Source organism: Thunnus maccoyii, chromosome 23 (assembly GCF_910596095.1).
Source record: "Thunnus maccoyii chromosome 23, fThuMac1.1, whole genome shotgun sequence".
Classification (NCBI taxonomy): domain Eukaryota; kingdom Metazoa; phylum Chordata; class Actinopteri; order Scombriformes; family Scombridae; genus Thunnus; species Thunnus maccoyii.
Window position 1 is genome coordinate 5,533,301 of NC_056555.1, and position 24,355 is coordinate 5,557,655.

Sequence of the window (24,355 nt, forward strand, 5' to 3'; positions counted from 1 at the left end):
CCAGACTCAACCCGCTTAGGTAAACAAAATTAGTGGAAATGTAATCCCTGTAAATCAGGTGATTTGTAAAATTATTAGAAGGAAACCAAAATGACTGCTATGGAATAAAGAAGTCATACCAGGACACGCAGAAGATTCCTTGATCCTGCGGACGTACTCTGTGACCTTCGCCCGTCCCGGCGCTCTTTCACCACAGCCATTTGTCCATACGTCAGCCTTTAAGAGCTGGCTATTACCATAATGAGTAGGTGTGCTCCAGACCCACTTTTGCAAATATTCGGCAGCCTATCGCCCGCTGCTTCAGGCCAATAGCATCCGTTTTTTTGTATCCCGCAAACCCCCCCCACCCCCCTCCACCCCCCCCCCCAAACCTCATCTGGGCTATTAGGCCCATTTCACAGTGGCTGTGCACAGTGGCTCCAGTGGGTATTAGCCATGAGGAGGAGAGATGGTTTCCCACCATCCCCACAGCAAACACTCAGCCAAACCTGGCCTCTTTCACCGCCTGACCTCACGCTCAAGTGGGCGTGCAAAGAATATGTCTTGGAGCACGAAGAAAAAACAACAGCGTTAAAAACCCCCAGAAGGGGGAATAAAAATCTGTATGTGTATTTAATTACAGCTGGTGTGTTAGTTTAAAACTTCCAGTTGTCCACAGTTTATTCCACAAAGCTCTGCTTACTGACAAACTGCATTATCTAGCTTGTGTATTTATTCATTGCCTTCTATTTTCTTTTTTTTTTATTCTGATTGACAGCTCCTAGCTCCTGGTGACTGGCTGATATTCTCTCACACCTTCCCACCTCTCTCTCTCTCTCCTCTGGTATCTCCATCAGGCTCCAGTTGTGTTTGCTAATTGCCCTCTCTAATTCATTTTTTCAAGGGCGGGGGAGTTTATTTATTTGTTTTCTGTCCCTGCTCACAAACCACAGAAAGGCTAATGCCCCAATCTCTCCGCTGCAGAATCCGGAGGGGGCATTTGTTTATGAAATTAACATTCCTGGCCCTCGATATAGAAGCGATGAAATATGCTTTTTCTTTTTTTTTTTCTGTTTTCGTGTTTGTGGTAATTTCACAGTCCAGTAGTCGTGGGAGCACACTCCAGCTGGGCGGGCGGGATGCTGCGGCCCCTGCTACTGGGATGTTTCTCTTGTCCTTTTGCAGCCAATCACGTTTCTACTGGTGGCAGAACTCATTAAACCCCATATATCTAATGAGAAAAGAGGCAAACTACACTTAATCACTGTTTTGCTCCACCCACTGAGGCTAAACTTAGCCAATGAGATTATTTCCCCTCCTACAGCAGCTCTGCCTCTGAGGTAAAACTCCAATCTGCTCTTAATGCTAAAGTCTGATTGTATTAAATTTGACAAAGATCTTGCGATGAATGTTTATCCTGGTTCTCAAAGCGGGTAATACAACAAATGTTTTTTTATGAATTATGGGAGGATGTGACTCCCTCTCTCCACCACTGTTTGGATTCAGCTCGACTTTTCCTTTCCGCGGCGGTGCACAGAGTCATTACAGATCCATTAAAGGTTATGAACTGGTAAGTAACCCCACAGGAGACAAAAAAAAAAAAAAAAAAAAGTCCTTACACTTGCACAAATATAGACATAAACACATAAAGGCCTTAACACAAACACACACAAAACCTCCCCTCAGAAATGCCTGCACTCACTCACAAACACACATTCTTTACAAGTCACTGAACCGTCACTCAGGCCTTACCATGACTCAGCTGCGAGGATGTTCAATTTCATAAACTACCATGTGAAGCACTTAATTCCACTCCAGGAGGCTCAATAATCTACAGAGCAGCTCATCACCAACTCAGACTCGGGCTTCGATTCATCTCCTTACAGTCTGGCTGGTTCAATAGCTGCATTTCCATTTCTTTTATTACAAGTGTTTATTCCTCATGTCAAAAGCAAAATTTAATTCTCTTCCCTCTTACTCGAAGCTGAAGAAGCAGTTGATGGATCAAGGATGATTTTGGCTCTACTACATTTGCCTAAATAGAAAAATAGTTCAGTTTTATTGTCCAACTATTCAAAAGTGGCTTTGTATATTATCCAGCACTCTTTGTTTTCCTCTTTGGGTGAAAGTATGACAGTGGTGGTTTGATACTATTGATACAATTAATTACATTCATGTGTTGTATGCCATTGAGGAGGCTTATTTGTGTCAGTCAATCTGATAGAAACACATAGATAATTTGCATCTTATTTCCTCTCCCTTTCTTGAGTAACTGTCCTGTTTCAGCCCCATTGACTCTCTCCATTTCAGCTTTATTGAGTGTGCAGAGTAGACGTATAAAGTGTATGTACTTTATTAGGCTACACCGCTCTCTCTCTCAGCTCTGTGCTATTTGTTCTGACAGGTGCTGTGACGTTATTTGTTTGGGTGGAAAAAAGGAGCTCAGCACTAGAGCAGAGCAGACACTGGGCTCAACCACCAGTTAGTTCCATTGCTTCTCGTCTTCTTGACAAAGTCGCTTCCTCAAACCCTACACCACCACCACCACCACCGCTAATGTCCCCTTTTAACTACAGATTTACAGAAAACCCTGATAGGAGAACCTGTTCCACCATCTCTTTCCATATAAAAAGACAAAATCACCAGCATGCTATGGTTAGAGACAGCAAGCAGTCCAGTAATGACTTCCTCAGGCCTTGTGGAATCCAGACCTATAGTTACGGTTAGGGCATTAACGTTGATGGAAGATATTGTAATACTAATATCTGTGTGTGCATCCATACACATGCGAATACCTGTCATCTCTGCTGTTAATCAAATTACAGTGACTATAGGAAACTGTAGCACCCAACTGTGACTTACCAGTAACCACTGTCACTTCTGGAAAGCTCTTTCCTGCAGCACACCGCCGTTTCCCTTGATGAATATGAAAAGACAGCAGTAGCTGAGAAGTTATAGGAAGCAAGCCTGTGGCTGGCTTTCATCCTGTATTTCTGCTCCAGGCTGGTCTTGGCGGCTCTAGCTCGTTTCTGGTTTCTCCGAGGGTTTAAGGGAACTCTGCAAACCAATAAGGCAGATATAGATGGATGGATGGATGGATGGAGATGGCCAGTAACCACCAGTCCAGCTGCCTAATGACAGAATGCAGGTGAGCATGGGTAACAACAGAGAGGCAGCATCATGCCTAATAGTCAATTTCACTATGCCGTCGCTGGGAGGAGTTGAATAGCCAGAAGGCCTGGGGGACAGAAGATGTCCTCAGTCTGTTCTCAGAGATCGATGTTGTATCTGACAGCATCTCAATGATTTACAGCAGCGGGATGACATAGTACACAGTGATGCTGACTATGTTTGTCAGGCTTGAGGCCAGCTTCTTTTATTCTCATTAGCTTGGAGCCAGTGTTGTGGTCAAACCAAACCTGAGAATGTGGTTCCTTTCCATTCCATCCCAAACAGGTCAGGGTAGGAGCTTGTGTCTTTCTGACTGAACTTGCAAGAGTTTGAAGACTTTTTTTTTATATGTGTTTTAGCTATAAAATCAAGTTGAGATCGTAGGTTTAAGAGAGCAAAGTAGTTCATCTATATGTGCAATGGCACGCAGGTTAACGTGACTCCTTGTTAGGTCACTCAATCATCATCATCTAGCTCTTCAGACAGCCTAATTTTCTATAAGGTTGCAAAGTGATCTGCAAATTGTGCACTTTGACTGGGCCCTCGGCCACTGATGTGGAGATAGCACGTGCATCTGGTCTGTTGGAAGAATGGAAGAGTGATTTGTTCCATCAGGTCAGCCCTTGAGCAGTATCAATCACTCTGCAATGGAGCAACACTTTTCCTCCTAAAATGCTGCGGTGCTGTTTTCACTGCTGTCAGCATGGAGTTTATTGGCAGGGCAATAAAGCACAAGAACATGTATAACATTTATGAAAGTTAGCTGGTAGTTCTGAAAGCCCTGCATCTAATTATGGAAAGGTTATAATAATTGAAACATTCAAAAAACATTGGGAGTATCACTGGGGTGCTGTAATTATTTCTTTCTTTTTGAATGTTGATCACATTGCAGACTCTTTAGACTGGAGAGGTCCAAAGCATCGCATAGTGGCAGTTCAGAGTTTGGCTCAAACATCAGGCAGTACATGAGAACTCAAACATGCACATTTTTGTGAATGTCTTCATACCAGAGGCTATTTTCTATCTAGCATAACTAAGCCAAAGCATTAAAGGGCAACTTCAGAGATTTTGTATCGTACTCTAATGAAGTTGGGGAAATCACAAGTGACCGATTTTAAAAAAAGAATAGCTGAATTTCAAGAAGCACAGGCTGAGATATCCTAATGTTTTTGTCCCTAGTATGGGTCAAGCTCCAAAAATATTGGATCCTACACTTCCCACAATGCAACTTGATAGCACCTTCTCATTGGAGCCTCTGTGTCTGGTAAACTCTACACCTTAACTCTACACTTTTGGGACAATATACAACTGTTTTTACAGAAAAGGTTTGAGTAGCAGTCATGTCATTATGCAGCAGTGAACATACCAGCCTGTTAGCCGTAGCACAGCCATTTTCACAGCAGAGTGACATTTCATTTAAAGTGAAGTTACAGCCCAATGTTATGGGTCTCTGGCAGGACCTATATGTTATAACACTGCTCACAGTCCTGCAGCAAGTGTAAAGTCTAGCCACCTCGCTCCAGGGCACACACACACAAACACATACACACACTCACTCTCCTCAGACTGGCAGTTGGTCCAAACACGGTTGTAGGAGGGGTAGGGGGGCATACATCTGACTCCTCCAGGCCTTTTATAGCCCTGTGCGCACGCGCCAGTGCCCACCCACTGATGATGAAGTGTCAGGCGGGCAGCATCACACACCATGGCCTGTCAGGCCCAGAAAGCCAGATTAACTCCCCTGACCAGACTGTTTGGGGCTTGGCAGCCTGTGGCAGTCTGCCTGGGCACAGAGCAGGGAGTAGAAGACCTTAATTGGACAATGCGCATGTGGTGGTGAAGGGTGGGTAGTAGTGGGTGAGGGGGGGTGTACTGACTAGCTGACTGGCCGTTGGCCTCTCTCAGCCCCCGTTTGGTTTTCATCAGAGCGATTTGAGCAAGAGAAATGGGCTTCATGCTAGAGGCTCTCAGCACTTAGCCACATGTTCAGCTTTTTAATAAAGCCTGAATGCAGCCACAGAGAGACTAAAGCCTCATCCTCATTGCACTGATCACATAAAGTGTCCAGTTACAGTGATTTATGTATGTGCTAATGTATGCATTTTCTTTTATTTGTATCCAAAATTCCTCACAAGCATAGATAAAAGAGGGAAATGCTGCTCCTTACTTTCACTTAGGCCTATTGTTGAGTTAAGAGGTAGTTATTACAGATTACATTGTCAGCAGGAAATAAGTGAATTAGTGGTTACTGGTATTATCCTACAACACAAGTCTATTAATTCAGATCAACTGGGAACAATATCCCAATTTCATTACGTTGCAACAGTCCGACTAGCCCTTTGAATGTTGTTAGCTGTATAATCATCTGGAAGTGATTGACCAGTAACCACCATCACCTCTGGAAAGCAGAGGTTTGTTTCAGCAAAACCTTCCTTCCTTTCATCTTTTCTCTGTTCTAAAGGAAGCGCTTGAATAAAAAAACTGACTAAAAGAACCCGCAATTCCTGAGTCACTGTTGTGTTAACTTACAGTAAAGTCTTGTGTGTGAATCACAGTACATCGCATGTCTCTTCTCTGAAGCTGTGATAAAGATGAGTGTGTCTGTCAGTGATTGTGTATTTGTATATGGATGACTGGAAACGGACTAAAGTCTGTTTGTATTCATTTTGTTGCATTGGTACTTTCTTGCCAATCACAACCTGAGATTGGACGCAAGCCAGCTGACTGCACACTCAGATATGTCCTCCCTGAAAAGAAATACTTAACTCCCTGTATAATCAAGGTCTAAACTCTGTCAGAGCCAAACCGACAGATCTGCACATGGCGATTTCTGTTTCGACTGTTTGTCTGGAGGCAAGGAGCCAATAAAGGGAAGTAGGAAGGAATTAGGAGTTTTTGGCAGCTGCGCAATTCGCTCTTTCCTCCTCAATTTGATTTACTTTCACTGCTACAAGAAAAAAATAAAGTCTGCGTTACTCTGGGGTATGATTTCAAAGTCAATTTAGCCCTTTAATCACATTGTGGTACCAGTAACAGTACTGCAAATGACTTTTACATATAAGTGGCTGCCGGATCTGTGTAAAGGAAAAGTGTCGATACAGATTCTTGCCAATGGTTATCCACAGTAGTGTTCAGGACGTGAGTGTTGGGACATTGTAGCGCCAACTGCTACTCTACTGCTAAATCACCGCTTCCCCACTGCAATATCACTTTGACTAAATGACTTCTCCACTGCTACTGCTCCTCAGCTAGCCCACCGCAATGTTGAGAGCAGGATTTCAAGAAACTCAGTTGCTTATGACTGATTACTGGCCTCAACATGCAGCATGCGCAGATCACTTGACATCTGTACATGCTGCTACAAGAGGTCACACCATCTGAACTGCGTCAAGAACACATTCAGTCATGTCAGTTATAGGTAGTGTTTTGCTTGCTTTTGTTTTTTTTCACTAAGTTCTCAGACAGTTCAACCTATTGCATGAATGATGTACCTAGTGTATAATCCTGTTCCTCCCAGGTGTTATTATAACTTGCTCTCCTGGCAAGTTTCAAGTGTTTCTTCAGAAGCTTTATTTCTATGGTGACATAAATGGAAAAATGCATTAAAGCTGGAGTGCAGGACTTTTGTCTCCCCCTACTGGCAGTGAGAGTCATTACAAAAACACTGTCAACATGTGCTTACATCATAGGCTACGCCATAGTCTACTCCGTTACTACTGTTATGGCTGTAAAATGGTGGATAAATTGTTTTGAGCGTCACACAACCCCCACAAAATGACTCATTTCACTATCAGAATTTGATCCATTCAGTCCAATAACATTTGAAAAGTCTAGAAGAGCCGCATGAATCAGTTGTTTTATCCCAATTCAAGTTAGCAGAAAGCTAACTGCAAGTTAGCCGCTCAGCCGGCGGAAGTTTCTGGTGTGAATTGGCCACCTGATCCAAACATATCAAGTTATTTGACATAACGTCACAACTGTTATTTCTTCACATTCTTTTGATAACTTTAGTTAATTTTGGAATGTTTTAAACTAAAGCTCTGGCCAATTCTTACACATTGGATGTTTAAGCCTTTGATTTCATGCGCCACCTTTTGAGCTGCAGGACCTGAGGTGTCAACACACCAGATTCATAAATGAACAGGGGCTCATTAGAGATTATGCAGGCCTGAAACTGAGACAAAAAGCCTGCCTGTACCATGTCTTTAGCACCCAACCCAACTGGTGCTTCCAAATTTGAAAACTGAACCCCATCTGAGACCATTAATTCACCAGGTTAATGTAACACAGGCTAAATCACGTCTCTTTTCCTTGTCTCACTGGGCACTGCCTGTCTATTTGCAACATGTGACAAATACAGTATGGATACAGACAACTGGCATAGTCAGACAGAAATAGAGACATTCTTGATAAATAATGTTTTAAAAAAAAAACAAAAACAAACCAGAACTGGACTTAAGCCTGAAGCGTTATGCAACAAAAAGGCTCATATCCAACTCAAAACCCAAATACTCTGTCAGGACACATTGCATTCATGTTTGGTAGCAAAACTGTAGGACTCAGTAAAGAATAAAAATAAAAATAATAAGCACTTTTTTAATATCATAAAAAGTAAGAAATATCTGGAGATGGATGACAGATAGAAAGCAGCACAACTGTCTCCTGTTAAGGTACCAAAACTGGGAGAGAAGTTGAACATTCCTCTTTGTGGTTGCAAGTTTCCCCGATTGGTTGGCCAATGTGTGATACTATTTAGTTAAACAAAAATTTGGGTGTGAGGACAGCTTTAGTACCCCGTTTAGGGATCAAATAATGTGTAATCCAAATTCCACCAACCAGGCACTGCAATGAAAACAGTGATAATTATGTAGTTACGTCATAATACTGATATTAGCAGTAAAAACAGAAGCTGATCCTGACTTAGTTTAATCTTTAGTTAATCTTTAGGGAATTAGTTTTCTCATTAGGTCATCAATATAAGATGTAAAATATGTAAGAGGTAATATAATATAATTTCTTGCACACTGTACGGTATATTACATTTGACCATTATTAATCAAGTGTATTCTGAGCACGGATGCTATTATCCAGCAGCAGATTCATTCTCGCACAGATGCGACACAGTCATACTTGTTGACACTTGTAGAGCTCCATTCATACAATGTGGGGTCAAATGTTTTGCTGAAGGGCAACTCAGCGGTGGTTCATCAGGGAGGGGAAATCACTACTTATTCATTTTTCCCATCCAAGGTCTCCCTGCTTTATCCCAACCTCCTGCTTCTCTAACCTTGAGACCACCTGCCTGTTGGCCCAGATACACAGGCGGGCTTTATGCCACGTGTGTAACAGGTGATTGCATGTGCATGCATGTGCCTGGTTTTGTAGTTGTGATTATGCAGCTAAAAAGAACCTAATTAATCAGCAGAGAGATAGACCGATGAGTGAAATTAGCATGTCTTACCTGTTGCCTGAGCAACAGATATCTGACAGCTGACAGTAAGTCTTAGAGCTTGTCAACAGCTGCCTATTAATACCACATCCAGCACTCATAAAGAACTTTAAGCATCCAGATGGTGCTTTGAACCTGATGATGTAACAATACACTAATTAAGTTTTTCTGTAAAACATACCAGGAAGTAGTTTCTGCAGAAATAATGCATAATAAAACCATTAACCACTCAATACAGCACAGATGCAGGTGGTTGGACTTCTGCAACTGCAATCAGTTCATGTTTGTCTCACTATAAGGCATTCCAAAACTCCTCTGGAACAGAAGTTTATGTGCTTTCCACAAGAGTATAGCACGAGCACCTCATCATTTACATGCTCCATCCAATTCAAAACTTTTCCAAATGCATTCATAGCAGCAGCTTCCAGTCAAATCCTCACCTCTTTAACCTCTCGGCAACAGGAGAAACAATTAACTTCAATGGTTTTCAATCCATTCTTGTCTCAGATTGCTGCATATCGCCAAATATAACAGCTTAGAAGTGACTCATCTGAAGGTTTGACAGACGCTATGTCATGATTTCTGAACCCTACAGAAATTTGGTTGCATTTCAGACCTGATTCACCCCCAATGGTCAACTCACTTAGCCTGTGTGCCCTCTCTGTATCTGCAAAGACTTCTTGCAACTTCCAGCAGACCAGTGTTGCATTCTAGTCTTTCTTATATTTATCATATTCATGTTATACTCATATTTTTCTCAATATTTGGAATTTGATTTATTAAGCTATTTTACACTCAGATGATTTAGAGAGGTTATTTTCTTTTCTTGTCAGTAACATTAACAATAATTAGGTAGTTCACAGGAAACAGACAAAAACACATGCCAGCATATTAAAAGTCTAATCATGTTAAAGGGTAAACTTTTCTTTTAACATGTCAATGTGCTTTAAATTCCAGTTGCGTTTTTATGACATATTTTCTTTGTTAATACACTTTGTTACTACTTGCTGCTCCATCCGCTCAATTAAACTGACATTAATCCTAACAAGACATGAATACAAGTCTAATCTATGCTTTCAATTGACAATCCAAAGAATATGACTTCATATAACCTCTGGCCATACCGGTTAGTCACTTGAGTCAGAAATTTGGTCCAAAAGATCAGATAGTGTGTTTTCAATGTGTGTGTGTGTGTGTGTGTGTGTTGCTGTTAAACTGTAAGAGAATCCTGTAATAATCAGGGTCCATGCAAGACAGACGTCATCAAGCTTTCAGCAGCTGTCATCAAACACTGGAAACATAGACAAGAGCCTCAAGTTTAAACACACTGGACCACCCTTAGATACACACACTCACTCACGCAAACACACACACAGAGTGATGGATGCTGGCTCCTCTTTTACTACTACTTATACAAATCCACACAAATGCAGAGACAAACAGCCTCTTACTTTTTCTATTCCCTGTTCTGTCAGACACACACACACACACACACTTCACACTGAATTGCCTACAGGGCTTTGGTAGCATTTCACTGATTGATGGAGACAGCAGGGGAAGGAAGATAAGCGGCAAAGAGGAACAGCAGAGATTTAAGCTCTCTGTTAATGCAGAGATGGTTGGTGTCTGCAATGATTCCACTCAACGATTTGATACTAACAAGTTCATGATTACCCGCAGAAGAAAACAACGTATGTAACCGTCTAGAAGTAATTCTGAAATGTATTTTTTATTGAGTTGCACAGTATGGAAGTTGTTCCATCCTCATCTGCTGGCTTTGTTTCTTTTTGTTTCTTACTGATTTCCACTACCGGTGTTGTTCAGACTTCATACTAGTAGTTACAAGTGGCTCAACACCGGCCACACTTGCAAAACATACCCGCAGAAAATGGATAAGAACCCTAAAATATCCAAACATTATATTAAAATGGCATTTCATACAAACATTGAGTGTTTGCAACAGGAGTTTATTCTCTGAAACAACACTTAGTCCTAAAACTCTCCAGTGAAACCCATTGTTATCATGTCAGGAGACACTGTTAGGTTAGATTTCTAAATGAAGAATATGTTTATACAAATCATTGTGCAGCAAGAACAGCAGTCTGAGGCAGGGGGGCTGCTCCAGTCAACAGGATGTACAGCCGACACATTTGTGTCAGAGGAGAGGAACTCCCACCGCCGACACTGTCTTGTCACGCTCATACACAGTCATAGGTAAACACGCTTCCTGCTTATTCCACATCAGCTGTGGAGGTGGACCTGAATCTTTCAGAAAACCCCTGAATTGTTGCTTCGTGGGTCAGAGTGTACCAATTAGATGACTGTCCTCACTCTACCCTCCCCCCCCCTCTTCCTCAGTGCATCATAAATCAACACGAAGCAGAAACGCCTGCCAGCTGCTTTTTCTTAGAAACGTATGTAAAGACCGTGTGTGTAGTTTACAAGACAGTGAGCGTGTACAGTACAGCGCTGTGGGCCGTGTTTAAAGGTATCTTTAACAAGCCAGTGCTGTTGAGTAGACATTAAACATAATGGGATGTTGTACAGTGAATGCAGGCTGGTTCAGTCTGCTTTTTTGTGGTCTGTATATATGTGTGTTTTCATGCGATGTTGGTGTTTTTTTTTCATGTTAGCGGACACATTACTGTATGCACTGTATATGTGAGGGCCTGTACTCACATCTGGGGCCTGTTGACACCATGCCAGCTTCCAGGGGTATGTCTGAAGGCAGCAGCTTTTAACCCTCTTCTTTAATCAGACGGTGCTCTCAGACAGTGTTAAAACAGCCGTTATATGAGCCTCAGTGCTAATGAGGGCGAGTCAAAGCAACCCCAGGCCAAACACAGATGACACCAATATGTGTTTATCAGATGAGCAAACAACAAGCTTTCCCTATTTACAGCCCAGGAGATGGAGGTTAAAAGCGCTGTGTGCTGCAGCAACGCATTTGAAAGTAATGAGGCTTAAGCTATAGTTACTCAAGGGATGTAGTACACTTGTCTGCTGTTTGGTAAGAGCTTATGAGGTTCAAACAGACTGGCTTTGTTGATGTTATGAAGGTGTTGACTGTAGTGATAATATATTAGTGGGAGTCCTTTGCTGTGATCATAGGAGCAACATTCTTCAGAAGCACATGTGTTTCATTAGATCTCCCTGAGTGATGTGAAGAGGTTTCACCTGCATCCCAGTCAAAATAAACCATTATATGGATGGATGGATAGATAGATAGATAGATGTAATTCACTGATCCCAAATAAAAGAACTCAATACAAGAATATAAGAATAAAACCTGAGCATACACTATAAATATTCAGTTTTTCTCAGTTGCTTGGACGCTGTAACTGGGCCTATTAACTAAAAATCCCAAACCATGACGCCATCTACCAAAAGACAGACTCATTTCCCAAAACTATAAACACTATTCTCCTGTTTTCACTCATGTGCTCGTTTAGAAAGCACCGGCATTCAATCATTAACTCAAGTCATCACAGCTGGAACCCAATTAACACACCATTCCCCAGGTGGAAACACTAAGAGTCCAAATTGTTCACACACCAATCAGAGTATCAGGATAGATAACAAGGCCATGGGTCAGTTCACTTGTTTCGGAACAGTGGATCCACGAAGACCGGAGGCAGAATAAATGTGATTTATTTCTTTACGTACAAACTGTTTGTTTTGTTTTCATTGGTTTATATTGGTAAATACATAGAAATTATTTTACAGTATTGTATTCTGCGTTCTTTATCAGTTGCATATTTTTACATTACATTTAAGTGAGCGTGCAGTTATGCATTTGTGTTTAGAGTGTTGTGAGTGGAGTAAAACTGTAATAAAATATGAAATATTATCATAGGATAACATATTCTATACGTTAGACAAGTGTGCAGAGTTGTTGAAGTTTTAAAAATGCAATAAGGTAGAGTAGGAGTATAAAGATGTGCAAATTCACCATGAGCAAAGTTACTGAAGGAGAAAAACAGAAACTATAAAGCTGAGAGTTCGGAGAGTTCTCTGGTAGACAGAGGTGAGGTGTTGTAGAGAGTTATTGCTTTGGGCAGGAAAGATTTCCTGTGTTGGTCCTTGTGACAGCGAAGCTGAACCAGTCTGTTAGAGAAAGTGCTCCGCTGTCTGTCCAGTAGGTGGTGGAGAGGGTGGTCAGAATTATACTTAATGGATAACAGTTTGTTCAGTTACGTAGCCGGCCTTCTTAATCAGTTCATTAAGTCTGTTGGTGTCATCGACGTCAATGCTGTTCCCCCAGCAGACTAGAGCGAAGTACGGTGAACTGGCCACAACAGACTGGTAGAAGTGAAGTGGTAGAAGCAATGGTTGGAAGGTTTTAATTAAATGACTGCATTCAGTCTAGACTTTGCACACATGCTTTTGTTGTCATGCTTGATAAAACTTGCTACCACTGTATGAATGCAGCGTGATACATTTGTGCCAAGATACTAGAAGGGCGAGAGGACTGTTGATAAGTGCAGTCTGTGTCTTGAGAAACAGAATGGTCGTGACCCTGGAGTTGAGTTCATCTCCTTACAGTGGCTGATGTTCAGCTCAACTTGAAGTTATAAAAACATCAGATTTGTAATTGGTCTCCTTTTCAGTAGTGTTTCTTCTTCTGGAAAGAATATCACATAAAGTACTAGTCAAAAGTTTGGACACACTTTCTCATTCAAGGGAAAAGGAAAGTATGTTCAAACTGTGACTGGTACCGTCTGTGCAGACACCTGTGGGGCAGGTTGAAGGGAAAAGTCTTTGATCAGTTGATATACAGAGAGTTTGTAGACTTGAAGTCTGGCATAACAACCAGGTGTGTTTCCCACAGGAGAAGTATTTGTTTGTGGTCAATGACACAGTGGGGGGAGCATGTGAAGTTTTCTTTTGTTTCGTTGGGAGGCTTCGGCATTTAGGAATAAGCTAGCGTGTATTATTGCAGATAAAGGCACTTTTCCAGCTGACTGTACAATCAATCCACATTTGAACTGCATCTCTGCTGACTTTTAAAAGGCCAGAAAAAAAATCATTTCGGGCACGGCAAACTTATTTCTGCTTAGCCACCTAGATAAATGCCATAATACAGGAAGCATTGGATGGAAAGACTCAGAAAAGTTGTGACACTCTTTGTGCTATGATTATCAATGAAACAATGAGTGTGTTTAAGTTATGATCAGGTTTTCGGAATATCTTGGTTCTGTTTGTAAAACAGTGTCCAGGCAACCAGAACCCAAAGCGAGTTCACCCTCAGTGTTGAGGTAATAATCGATGCATAAATAATGGAGACACACCTGCATCCAAACAATCAGAAACCTGGATATGGTTAACCATGTCATATCAGTTTGCTGTTGTGTTTGGCAACAATTTTTACAACAATGAAGGATGATGCCAGATGGTCTCAGTGGGGTTTGTTTTAGTCATTTAACTGCATTTTCCTTTTTCCATTCCAATCTATTTAGACAGAAAAGATTTGTAATTTAATGAGATATTGATGTTCATTGTCATTTCAATATATGTTTTCAAGTTCAAGTTTCAAGTTCAGGAGCAGCTGGGAGGGTTGCATCACCGAGGTCCTCTCCGTTGAGTCAGAACATGACTGAATGGAGTAACTGCTCCACTCCTTATATTAAATTGCATTAAACATTAATTATTAATAGTAGATTCTTCTTTTCAATTAGTCTGTGTGGGGCATTGCCCTTCATTGGGCAGCACGTTCCTCCTACACCCCCCCAGCACAGTGTCCGTGTTACCCAAGCTTTGGTACGACTCCGCATCCCCTCCCCTCCCGCTTGTTGTTTTTGAGGGAAGAGTCCCATTCAGCACTTCAGGGCTTTATCAACTCCAGCTGTGAAATCCAAGATTCGCCGAGGACACAACTCTTTCACAAGCAGGGAAACATCGAGATGCGGGGTGGATGTGGGGAAGACCGTAACGAAACACAAGGGAAAAGAATGTGATGGTCGTAAATGGGATTGATTTACTCTGACTCGGTCACAAGGAATGAAAGTCTTTGCAATTTGTCAAGTGTAAAAGTGCAGTTTTTGTTTTGTTTTTTTTGTTTTTTTGAACTGAGGGGATGTGAGGAAAGTTTTGACACTGGAGCCTAGAAGGTGATGGTTTAGTGATGGAGGGGTGAGCTTGGTGTTTGTGTTTGACAGGATGAGGAACAGAGGGATGCTGATACTGCTGACTCTGAGGTCCTCTGCTGCTTAAAATGTCACCCAAAGGTCTTTTCTATATTGTAGATCTTCTCCTTATATAATAAAATTCTGTCATTGACATAGAGGAGAGCAGTTACCACTGCAAAGCATCCCAGCATGTTGGAGACACTAGAATACAATGATGTAGTGTTATCATCTTTTCCTCCCTCATCCCTTTTGTAGTATTATTTCAATACTGTGTCATCGCACAGGAATGATGTGTTTTGTTTTGCTTTCACTCCTCCAACACAATGGAATGGAAATCCAAACTCGTGTCCACGACTCTAGATATCCCCCAACATTCCGGTCATAATTCTGGATCCAAGTCCTGACCCTAGCGGTGGTGTTTTACTTGACCCCTACAGGCTATGTAACATGAGCAAGGAGGCTTTGAAGAAAAGAGGAAACAATGGAGAAAATATCTGAGTGAAAGGGTGAGAGAATGAATGAATGAATGAAACGTGTCATGTATATAACCATGCCCATTCTGCACAGGCTTACAAGACACTATAAACTCATATAAGGCAGGACTAAACCCAAACAATCCAGTTTTTCATCAGTCATCAGTTTTCCCTCCTGAATATTTTTTAATCTACCAACCTCAATATCCAGAGGAAGAACACCAGCTCTCAACTGTGCAATAAAGATCTTTGGCTTAGATAAACCAGCTATAGCATATCAGTCAATATTAATAGAGTGAGTGAGCAAATAAAGGAGGGAATGAATGAATGGATTATGTAGTTGCTATAAGCTAAGCCTCCATCCGAGGGGAGGACTGGAAGAACAGGAAGAGGCAGAATTGTCCCGACCAGAGCGCTGGGGAAATCCTGCTGCCAGAGTCGATCCAAATACCTCCTTTGATTCATTGTAGAGGAGCTGTTAGCCCACCACATGGCATTTCAAACAGCGCGACTGAGAGAGGAATTCAGGAAGCCTTAATTACTCTAAATTAATCAAACTCGCACTTAATGTTGTGTTTATAACTGGAGTCCTGGAACAGGGCATTTTTCAAATTCCACCATCCCTCAAACATGCCCACTCCCTGCCCGAAAACCTCACAAGCTTTATGTTTTACACATGAGCGACTGAGGACGCAGGAGAACTTCAACTGAGAGTGTGTAGATGACAGAGTTGGACAGTTACTCAATCACTATACTGAAGTACCATATTTAAGTGTTTTAGTATGTTATTTAACTATTTATTTGACTCAGAAAACAAGATTTGCTCAACTCAGAAATATAAATGATTAAATAATGAGCAATTTAAAGTCATGTACCATAACTTTACTAATATAATCCTGATTCTCTGAGTAGTGCATGTGATATATTTTATGTTGACATCATGATAGATCTTCATATGAATATTACATTCTTTACATGCCAGGATAGAAATAATAAGTCATCAAAAATATTTAATATGGGCAGCAATTCAGAAATAACATAAAAGTCTGCGATATGGAATAAGGAGAGATTTCCCATGATGCTCCGCTGTTTTTGCTTGAGTGCGTGTTATTTGCGTGGGCGGTTGACCACGGAGAAAGCCGAAGGTTGACTGAGGAGCAGGAATCTATGTGTGAATCCTGAACCTGGAAGACAGAGAGAGGATGAAAGTGAAGGTATGTTTACGTCCTCCCACGTCACGCTTGACGTACGGTAACGACACATGCCTGTGTTCACCCAGCCGCTCTACATGCCCCCGTACGCTCAGGCACCTCTTTGTTGTGTATGCGCCGGCGAGAGCGTGTGTTTGTTTTATTTTCCATGTTGTCTGACGTGCGGTTGACTGATAGCATTCAGAGTCCCGACAGGGCCAGGTGCGTGACTATCTATCTAGCCTCCCTGGGGGGATGTGTTTAGGCTCTGTGTGTGATTATGTGTGTGTTTGTACATGTGTGTGTGTGTGTGTGTGTGTGCGCCGGGAGGGTGGAAGGTGTTTGACCCCTCTTATCTCCAGCACCCCGGTGTGTTTGTTTTCACAGCTACAGCACAACCTCAGTGCTGACGTCATGTGACCCTGGGCGGTGTCTTTCATATGAACCACACACACATTCACCACTGCTGGTTACCAACCATCCACCCACTGCCTGGAACAGATAATAAACACATGATATTATTGATTCCATAACCTCAAAATATCAGCGCTGTTCTTACTGACTGGAATATTAGACGTGTTTTGTTTTCCAGCAGCAGCAGCTCAATCACAGAACGTATAAGTGAACGTCAAAATCAGGCTCTACAGGTTTGAATCAGGAGGAAACTGTAAACCTGTAAACTAAAGCTGTAAGTTGAAGCACAGATAAAGCTATTTTGAAGTTGGACTGAGTGTACATAATTATACACAGCGCTGAATTATTTGCATCAGGAGCTGCCTTTGGAGAGCAGCACCTACTGAGTGTGGGTTAATAACATGATGCTGCTCTCAGCTGCATCTCATGGTGTGCGGAGACAGTAAGTACAGTCAACCTCCCAGCTTTTATCACTCCCTTCATAACCGCCACCTCCACCTTCCGCCTCTCTTCAGCTGGAATGCGTTCCCTCTCCACCAGATATTTAGTGGTACTTTTGGTGGAAACCACGAATAGAGAAGCCTCGCTCAGCAGCCTACACAGGAATAGTCACAGAATCTTAATTTAGTTTGCAGTTAAGTCTTTTTTATGTGTCTGCCAAATAAGATGAAGGTATTTTAACAACAGACTATCTATAGTTCATGTGGAAAGTCCTTTGTCTCCATCTTTCAGATGCACACAGATGAAGGTGACTTTAACTCTTTGGTCCAGTTTTCGGCTCTTTAGACATGATCAATGGTACGAGTTGTGCTCACAGCATGGCGCACAGATCAGAGTGGCAAAGAAAGATGAAACAGTGAGTCTAGCAAATACCTTTTGTGAATTGTGTATTTGAGTTTAACACAAAAGAACTGGCAATAATCCAGAGAAGTAGATGGGTACGATTCCAGCAATGGAAAAGGGATTTGAAACCTTTTTTGTCCTTTTCAATCATTCAACCCTCTTGGGTTATGACACAGACAGATCACTGTCACCTTGTTGGTTGTGCAGTGAAAGATCACAACAAAGCCACACAATGGCAAAGGTAGTGTTGTAGGAAGTTTCAGCATCATTTTTCTCTTCACAGGAAAACGATGACTCAAGCTGGGGCAAAGTAATTCAGCTGCTGATCATTCATAAAGACCCTTCATTTTGAGTGAAGTCTTCAGACCTTTTTTCAACAGCTTTTAGTTGTTTTAGTCTCAGGCTGATTGTTATTTTTATCCTAAGATGGATTTGGACTTTGGATTGTGCACCTAACAATGCTTGGCAATTTGGTACCCTGATCCTTGTGTCCACATGTCCAAATATCCTTGTAAGGCGCTTTGGATAAAAGCATGATATAAATGCAGTCTATTTACCAATACACAAATGTGCTTTTGTGTTATTTGTTTTTAGATTTGGCTTATTTTCTGGCATCTGGCATCATCACAGTTTGAGGCAATTTGCTCATAAAAACCTGTGGAGGCACACGCTCGGGCCGTCAAGGAATTGAATCCTACATATGGAGAAGATGGATATTGAGGGATTAGTGTCGTTTCTTCAAATATGTGAGCTGCGTCTTTGTTCATTATAATTAACTTTACATTTGTAGAGGAAAGTATGTTCTTTGTCTACTTCCTCTTTTAGTTGCGGTCTTGAACAGTGTATAATTTGATTTCCTCTCGTGTTTTTCTGAACTTGGTCGAGCCCTTGTTCAGACTCATTTTTCCTGAACTTCGACTGGATCAGGTCTCCAAATGGACTCCGGCTCAACTAAGGTGGTCTTGACTACAGCTCTACTGATGGTTTTGCAGTCTGGCTGCCACATATTTTGAAATATTACTCAAAGATGATAGCAAAAGTTGAGCAATTCAGCATACAGTATGAGCATTTAATCTCCTTTTGTCAACATCTCTCTCCCATTGAACACTATTCCATTTTTCACCTCACCCTGTTCTCTCAACATTTCAACCATGACACAGTTGGCCATTACACTATTTTTAGAGAAGTGGTCGGCCCTGGTAGCCAAACACAAGGGTGCTGACCTGCTCTGCTCGGTTTGTGTGGATGGAAGTGAACCTGAGATGTGCTTTGCTGATGTTGACTTTGGAACGCTTCGCTGCTGTTAAACGAAGAACTTTCAGCTCCGTATTACAACACCGGTCTTTTTACCGTGCAGGTAGCGGAGACCATCTCATTCTGACTGGTCAGTTATGTTGCTGCATAAGGTGATTATCTCCAGAAACTGACGAAAAACTGGGGGACAGTGGAGGTTTTCTTAAGATCTCTCCGACGTTAGGTGTTTCGTCTTAGCACCCCTGGGATGGGACCTCATCAGAGACGGGTTTCCCGACAGTCCCAGGCGTTCCTGGGAAGTTGAACGCTCGCCAAGTGCGCTCCAATTCATGCAGCTCGGCGGGCAGCAGCAGTCGGGAGTCGGTGTTGGACTCCCGCCATTCATTCACGTGGTATCCTGTTGTTTTAGGCTTGTCATGATAGCCCCTGGTGCATGATTGAAAACATGTTGGAGTAGCTGGTGCTATTCTGGGCTGGGGGAAGCAGTGTCCCTATTAAGGCAATTGACTGTCAAAGGCACTGAAGGCCGTATGAAAGTGAGAAGAGGAAGCAGCGGTGTGTAAAATAACCATGTCAAACTCAAACAGAATTTTTAACCCTGACACGTGACCTTTCTTTTCATAAAGGTCAGAGGCTAAGCTCAGCTACAAAACAACAAAACAGCACATTCAAACTTTACACGTGCAAATTTAATAGTCCATGCCTTACAATCCAAAAAAGAAGACCGGTTTTAGATGTTGTAATTAGATTTGTGGTAGGGTCACATTTGTGAGACAAGCGCTGTGTTTGATTTTTTTTCTCGCTTCTCGTGCTCTTTTTATTGGATGATGCTATGTTAAAAAGTTCCGGTTTGCCGTGACACTGCAGCATGCCCCCCCCTTGACTCCAGCACATCTCCTCGCCTCTCTAAACTGAACCAGATGGAGCCTTTCCATATAAAACTTTCACTCCCTTTTATGTCTCGCACAGAGCAGGGAGCCCTTAGAAATGGGGGGGGGAAAAAAACAGCTACATGTCATATTGTGTCCAGTTAATACAATCCAAGTGCAGATGGCTCATCTGTCTTTCACCAACCAACAAAGCGTTTGATAGAATACACACAGTCCCTAATGCTGTGTAAAATTCTTTGAAGAATTCCTCTCTCACATATTTATAGTTGTCCTGCATTAACCTTCCTGTCAGTCCTTATTGTAATGTTATACAGTATACCCAATTAATACACTGGAACACAAAACTCTTACTATAGGCAACTGGTTAGAGAACAGCGCTTTAAACTTCACTGATCAAAAGAAACACTTGCATTGATTTAATATTCAAGAGGTCTAAATGTTGGAGTCATTTTTTTTCCAGTGCTTGTCATATATGTCAGACAGGCTGTCAGCCTCCTGCTGTCCACACCAGTGATATACACTGGACTGTGATGCAGCCTCTGTTTCTTGTTACAGAAAAGCAGCTTGAGACAAATTTTCATGGCTCCTTCTCTCAGCTGCTCTGTTGCAGTTTTTCCCTGCTATACTGTTAGAAAGTTGGTTGTTCAAATCAATATCTTGTAGACACTCCACTAATCATTATTAATCTGTTAAGTCAAGACTTAATCCTGAAGAGGGCTTAAAAATACACTAATCATAGCTTTCTGTGCCAACATTTAACAATCAACAAAGGATTAAACTCATTTAACTGTGCAAAGAAATCCACCAATCAGCATGTGAAACCTCACATTACCATGGTGGTAAACAGTCCCCCATATAATTTGATGCTGTTCTCAACCCTTTATCACAATATTTTGGCATCACCAAATTTAAATACTGTAGTAGAGCTGGACCAATAAATAGCCTGTATCAATATATTGACCATTAATAGCCTATTGCAGAGGTATCAAGTAAAAGTAGAAGAAACTGTAATACAGATTTACCAAAGATATGTTTCCATTATGGAGTTTATCCACCAGACATCACTTAAAAGTTTATGTTCAAAAGTAAAATATATCACTATGATAGTCACAATATTAAAAAATAATAATAATTGAGAAATCCTCACCAAATATGTTTGTTAATGTTATGTGCTGATGTAAAAAATGAATATCGGCTGATCTCAAATATTGATATCAGTGTTTGCCTCAAAAATCTAACATCAGTCCAGCTATATACTGTTATATTACATAGATATAATGTAGGGAATGGTAAGAAAAGGCTAAAAATCCCATTTTAAACATCAAAGTATGTGTCTGGATTTGACCAAATGTTTCAGTATGTGTTCCTGTTAATGTTTGAGACCTTCTGGCACCAGCTGAAGTGGTGGTGACTCAATATCACGCTGAAGAATAGCTGTATACACGATGTGTTTACTCACAAGCACTATAAAAAAAAAAAAGACTAAAAATGACCGTTTAAATACAGTTCATTTTTACAATATGCACTAAATCCTCACATATGAGGCTATTTTTTTATATTTCATTGTTTCTATTCTGGTAGAATAAAAGAGAAAGGAGTGGCCAAGAATGGGTTTGTGTGTGAGAGAGTACACTGAAATCTAAGGCAAAGAGCAACCAGCTTAGCAGTGGAAACCAGTTGAGCAACAATACTTCAGAGAGGTGCTCAATCAAAACTACATGAAAAAAAGAAGGTTTTTCTCACAAAGACATCTTTAACAGCTTTCAGCAGCTGTTCATAGTGGAATTCTCCTTTTCTTATTGCAAGCCTCAAATGGTCTTATTTTAGATTTCCTTATTACGTATAAACTCTAAGGTCTTTTTTCCCCGTCTCACATTTTTACTATTTCTCTCATCAAAGGGAGGGACAGCTCCAGATGTAGACGGAGCGAGTGCGCGTCTATTTCCAGTGTTCGGTGTTAGCGTGAGGAGAGAGAGCGAGAGAGAGAGGGACAGAGAGAGAGCTGTTTTGACAGTTGTGTTGGGGAGCACTGAACACACACACACACTCACACACACACGCGCACTCAACCAGGTCTCTGTAATCACGATTTCGCCGACTGGTGGTTATACCTTCCAGAGGAGTTCACGCCCCCTTGAACTGTTTTGGCTGACTTTGTGGTACACTTCTGACAGCGAGAGTGAGAGAGAGAGAGAGAGAGGGAAAGGGAGAGAGAGGGAAGGGGAGGGAGGAGTGTTGCTTGTGGGAGGAGAAGGAGGAGGGAGTGAACTGGAGGAAGGAGAAGTCTTCTCAGTTTCTGTGAGTCCTGCTTGCTGTAGGCTACAGAATGAGCGCAGTTGCTTTCCTCTCAGTCTGAGAGGCAACTGCTGTTTTTTTTTTTTATTTTTCTTTTCTTTTTTTTTTTTTTTTTAATTTTTTCCCTTCCTGTCCCGTGCCAGACATCAGTAGGAGACACTAGTCTTGCTTCCCTGTCCTCACGGGACTTTTTGGACCTCTCTCCCGCTCCCGTGTTGTTATTTTTGTGCCTGGGAAGTACCATGCCGGTGGTTGGCGTAGCCTCCAAGCTCAGGCAACCCTCCACAGTGGGCACCAAGCCGGTGCACACAGCTCTCCCCATCCCTAACGCGGTCAGGGCAGCCACCTCTCAGGGCTACATGGCCCGGCAGCAGGAGCTCAAAGCAGGTGAGGGCGCCCCGGGGCTCTCCTGCCAGCTGTCAATCAAATCCGAGTACCAGCAGGCGAGGACGCCTGAAGGAAAGTCCAGAGCGGAGACTGAGGAGAGCAAGATCTGCAAGGTTAGTGGACAGACTCTTGCTGTGTGTTGCTCTGATGTGTCTGTGCGTGCAAGCGGCGTGGTGAAGCTCCACAGGTGTCAGGGATGAAAGAGTCAACTCTCTCTCTCACAGTATCTGTCATGCTCTCTTTTCCATCTTGGCTCCAGCAGGTGCCTGTCTAGCACTTAAACAGTTTTGAGCACATGGTGATGAGTCATGTATGCTATGGTAGGATGATGTCGCTGGTTTTGGTCAGCAGCGACGAGGGGAAACTAGATGAGTAATGTTTCACTAGATCTGTATTACCTCATCCTGCTGCCCATTCTGCCTGCACGTACTATAAATCAGTGTGTGTGTGTGTGTGTGTGTGTGTGTGTGTGATAGTGGTAGAACAGAGGAGTTTAGGGATTTGATTGTGTGTGGTTATATATTTAGCCAAGACTATTAAGATCCATAGTGAAGTGAACCATGTCTGCTTCTCTATGGGGCGGAAAACTAATACATGGGTAATGGGTGCTACTTGAGAAGCGCCCGAGATGAGAGGAACATGGTCTGAATACTTTTTTTTTTCCCTCCCTGTTCTGTCTCCCCGTGCAGAGTAATATTTTAGGTAGATTACCGGTGCTGCCCCCTCAACCCAGAGCATATTCTCTGTACCCCCAACAGCGTCAAAATGTAGCAGATGCTTTAATAGACGCACAGAAATCACTGCTAAGTGCTTCACCATACTGAACTCAGGCAGTGCCAAGTTCTTTCCTTTTTGCAGAAATGTTTGGCTCAGTTTCTCAGGCTGCGACAGAGAAGGCGGGATCAGTCTGCGCTGAGGAGGAAGAGGATTTTCAAAACTCCCCGCCAAATAGTTTCAGCAGCACCTCGTCCCGTCCCACATCCAGAGCTGTCAGAGCACAAACTGAAACTTTCCTGTTTGGCCAGTTGAACTGTCCTCCTCCTCCCCTCCGCAGCCTCTTTCTACCGTTACACGACTTCCCGACAGAGACCCAAAAAAAAAAAAAAAGAAAATGAAAAGACTCCCTGACCCTGATTCTTTTTCTGGCTCTCAGACTTGTGATACTGAACAAAGCTGCTGATTTTCCTCGTGACCTAGAGGAAACGTGGGCAGGAGACATCAAAGCGTGGGTCAGCGCTCCCCTGCCTCTAAATCCTCACAGCGTGTCCGTGACTGAGTCTGAGCCTGCAGGGCCACTGCAAGGGGGGGTAGTTTTAGAGGAGGAGGGGGGGGGGGGGGTTGTTTCATCATTAACCTGCTGCTGAACTGGCAACTTCAGCTTGACTTTCAGCTTGTTAACACAACTGGGTTCCTAAAAACCCTTAAAGGCAGCTATTAGAGTTTGTTTTTGGTCTCAGTTTGAAAAAAAGCTGAAGCTGAAGGCTGATTTGACTTACGCCAGCATTTATTTCCCATCATATTCTGAAAATTCAACCCTTCATGCTGGCTTCCCCGCATCTTTTGCCCTCACACTGTTTGTTTGCTTGCTTAATTTATTTAGCGCTCAAGCTCTTCAAGCTCTTCTATAACAGGAACTCTGCCTGCACTGTGACTCTGAGCATTGCTCTTCTTGTTGTTGGCAGTTTGTAAGACTTGAGCCTTGTTTAAGTGTTCTAAGATAGAGCACCAGTTAAATTCCCCCAAAGTCCCTGTCCTTTGGAAGCTTGGAGGCAGGCAGAAATCTCTTGCCTGCCCCAGCCTGTCAGTGTGGGTAAGGAATGGGTGGTATGGAGGGGGTAATTAGTCTGTCTAATTGTGTTGTGCAGTCCCTTAAGAGCTTCAC

The 24,355-nt window shown here is 42.3% G+C and overlaps 1 protein-coding gene across 12 annotated transcripts in view; it reads left to right on the forward strand.

Annotated features, from left to right (window-relative positions):
* nav3 (neuron navigator 3) overlaps positions 1-24,355 on the forward strand; it is a 420,425-nt gene that overhangs the window by 204,515 nt on the left and 191,555 nt on the right. For 3 of the 12 annotated variants that reach the window (XM_042402525.1, XM_042402526.1, XM_042402527.1), the window contains exon 1: positions 22,127-22,586. The exons of the other annotated variants lie outside the window; for them this stretch is intronic. In XM_042402525.1, coding sequence (XP_042258459.1) covers positions 22,329-22,586 — 258 coding nt within the window. In that variant the 5' untranslated portion in view covers positions 22,127-22,328. Of the gene's footprint in view, positions 1-22,126; positions 22,587-24,355 lie in introns of those variants that run through there. 12 annotated transcript variants of the gene reach the window in all.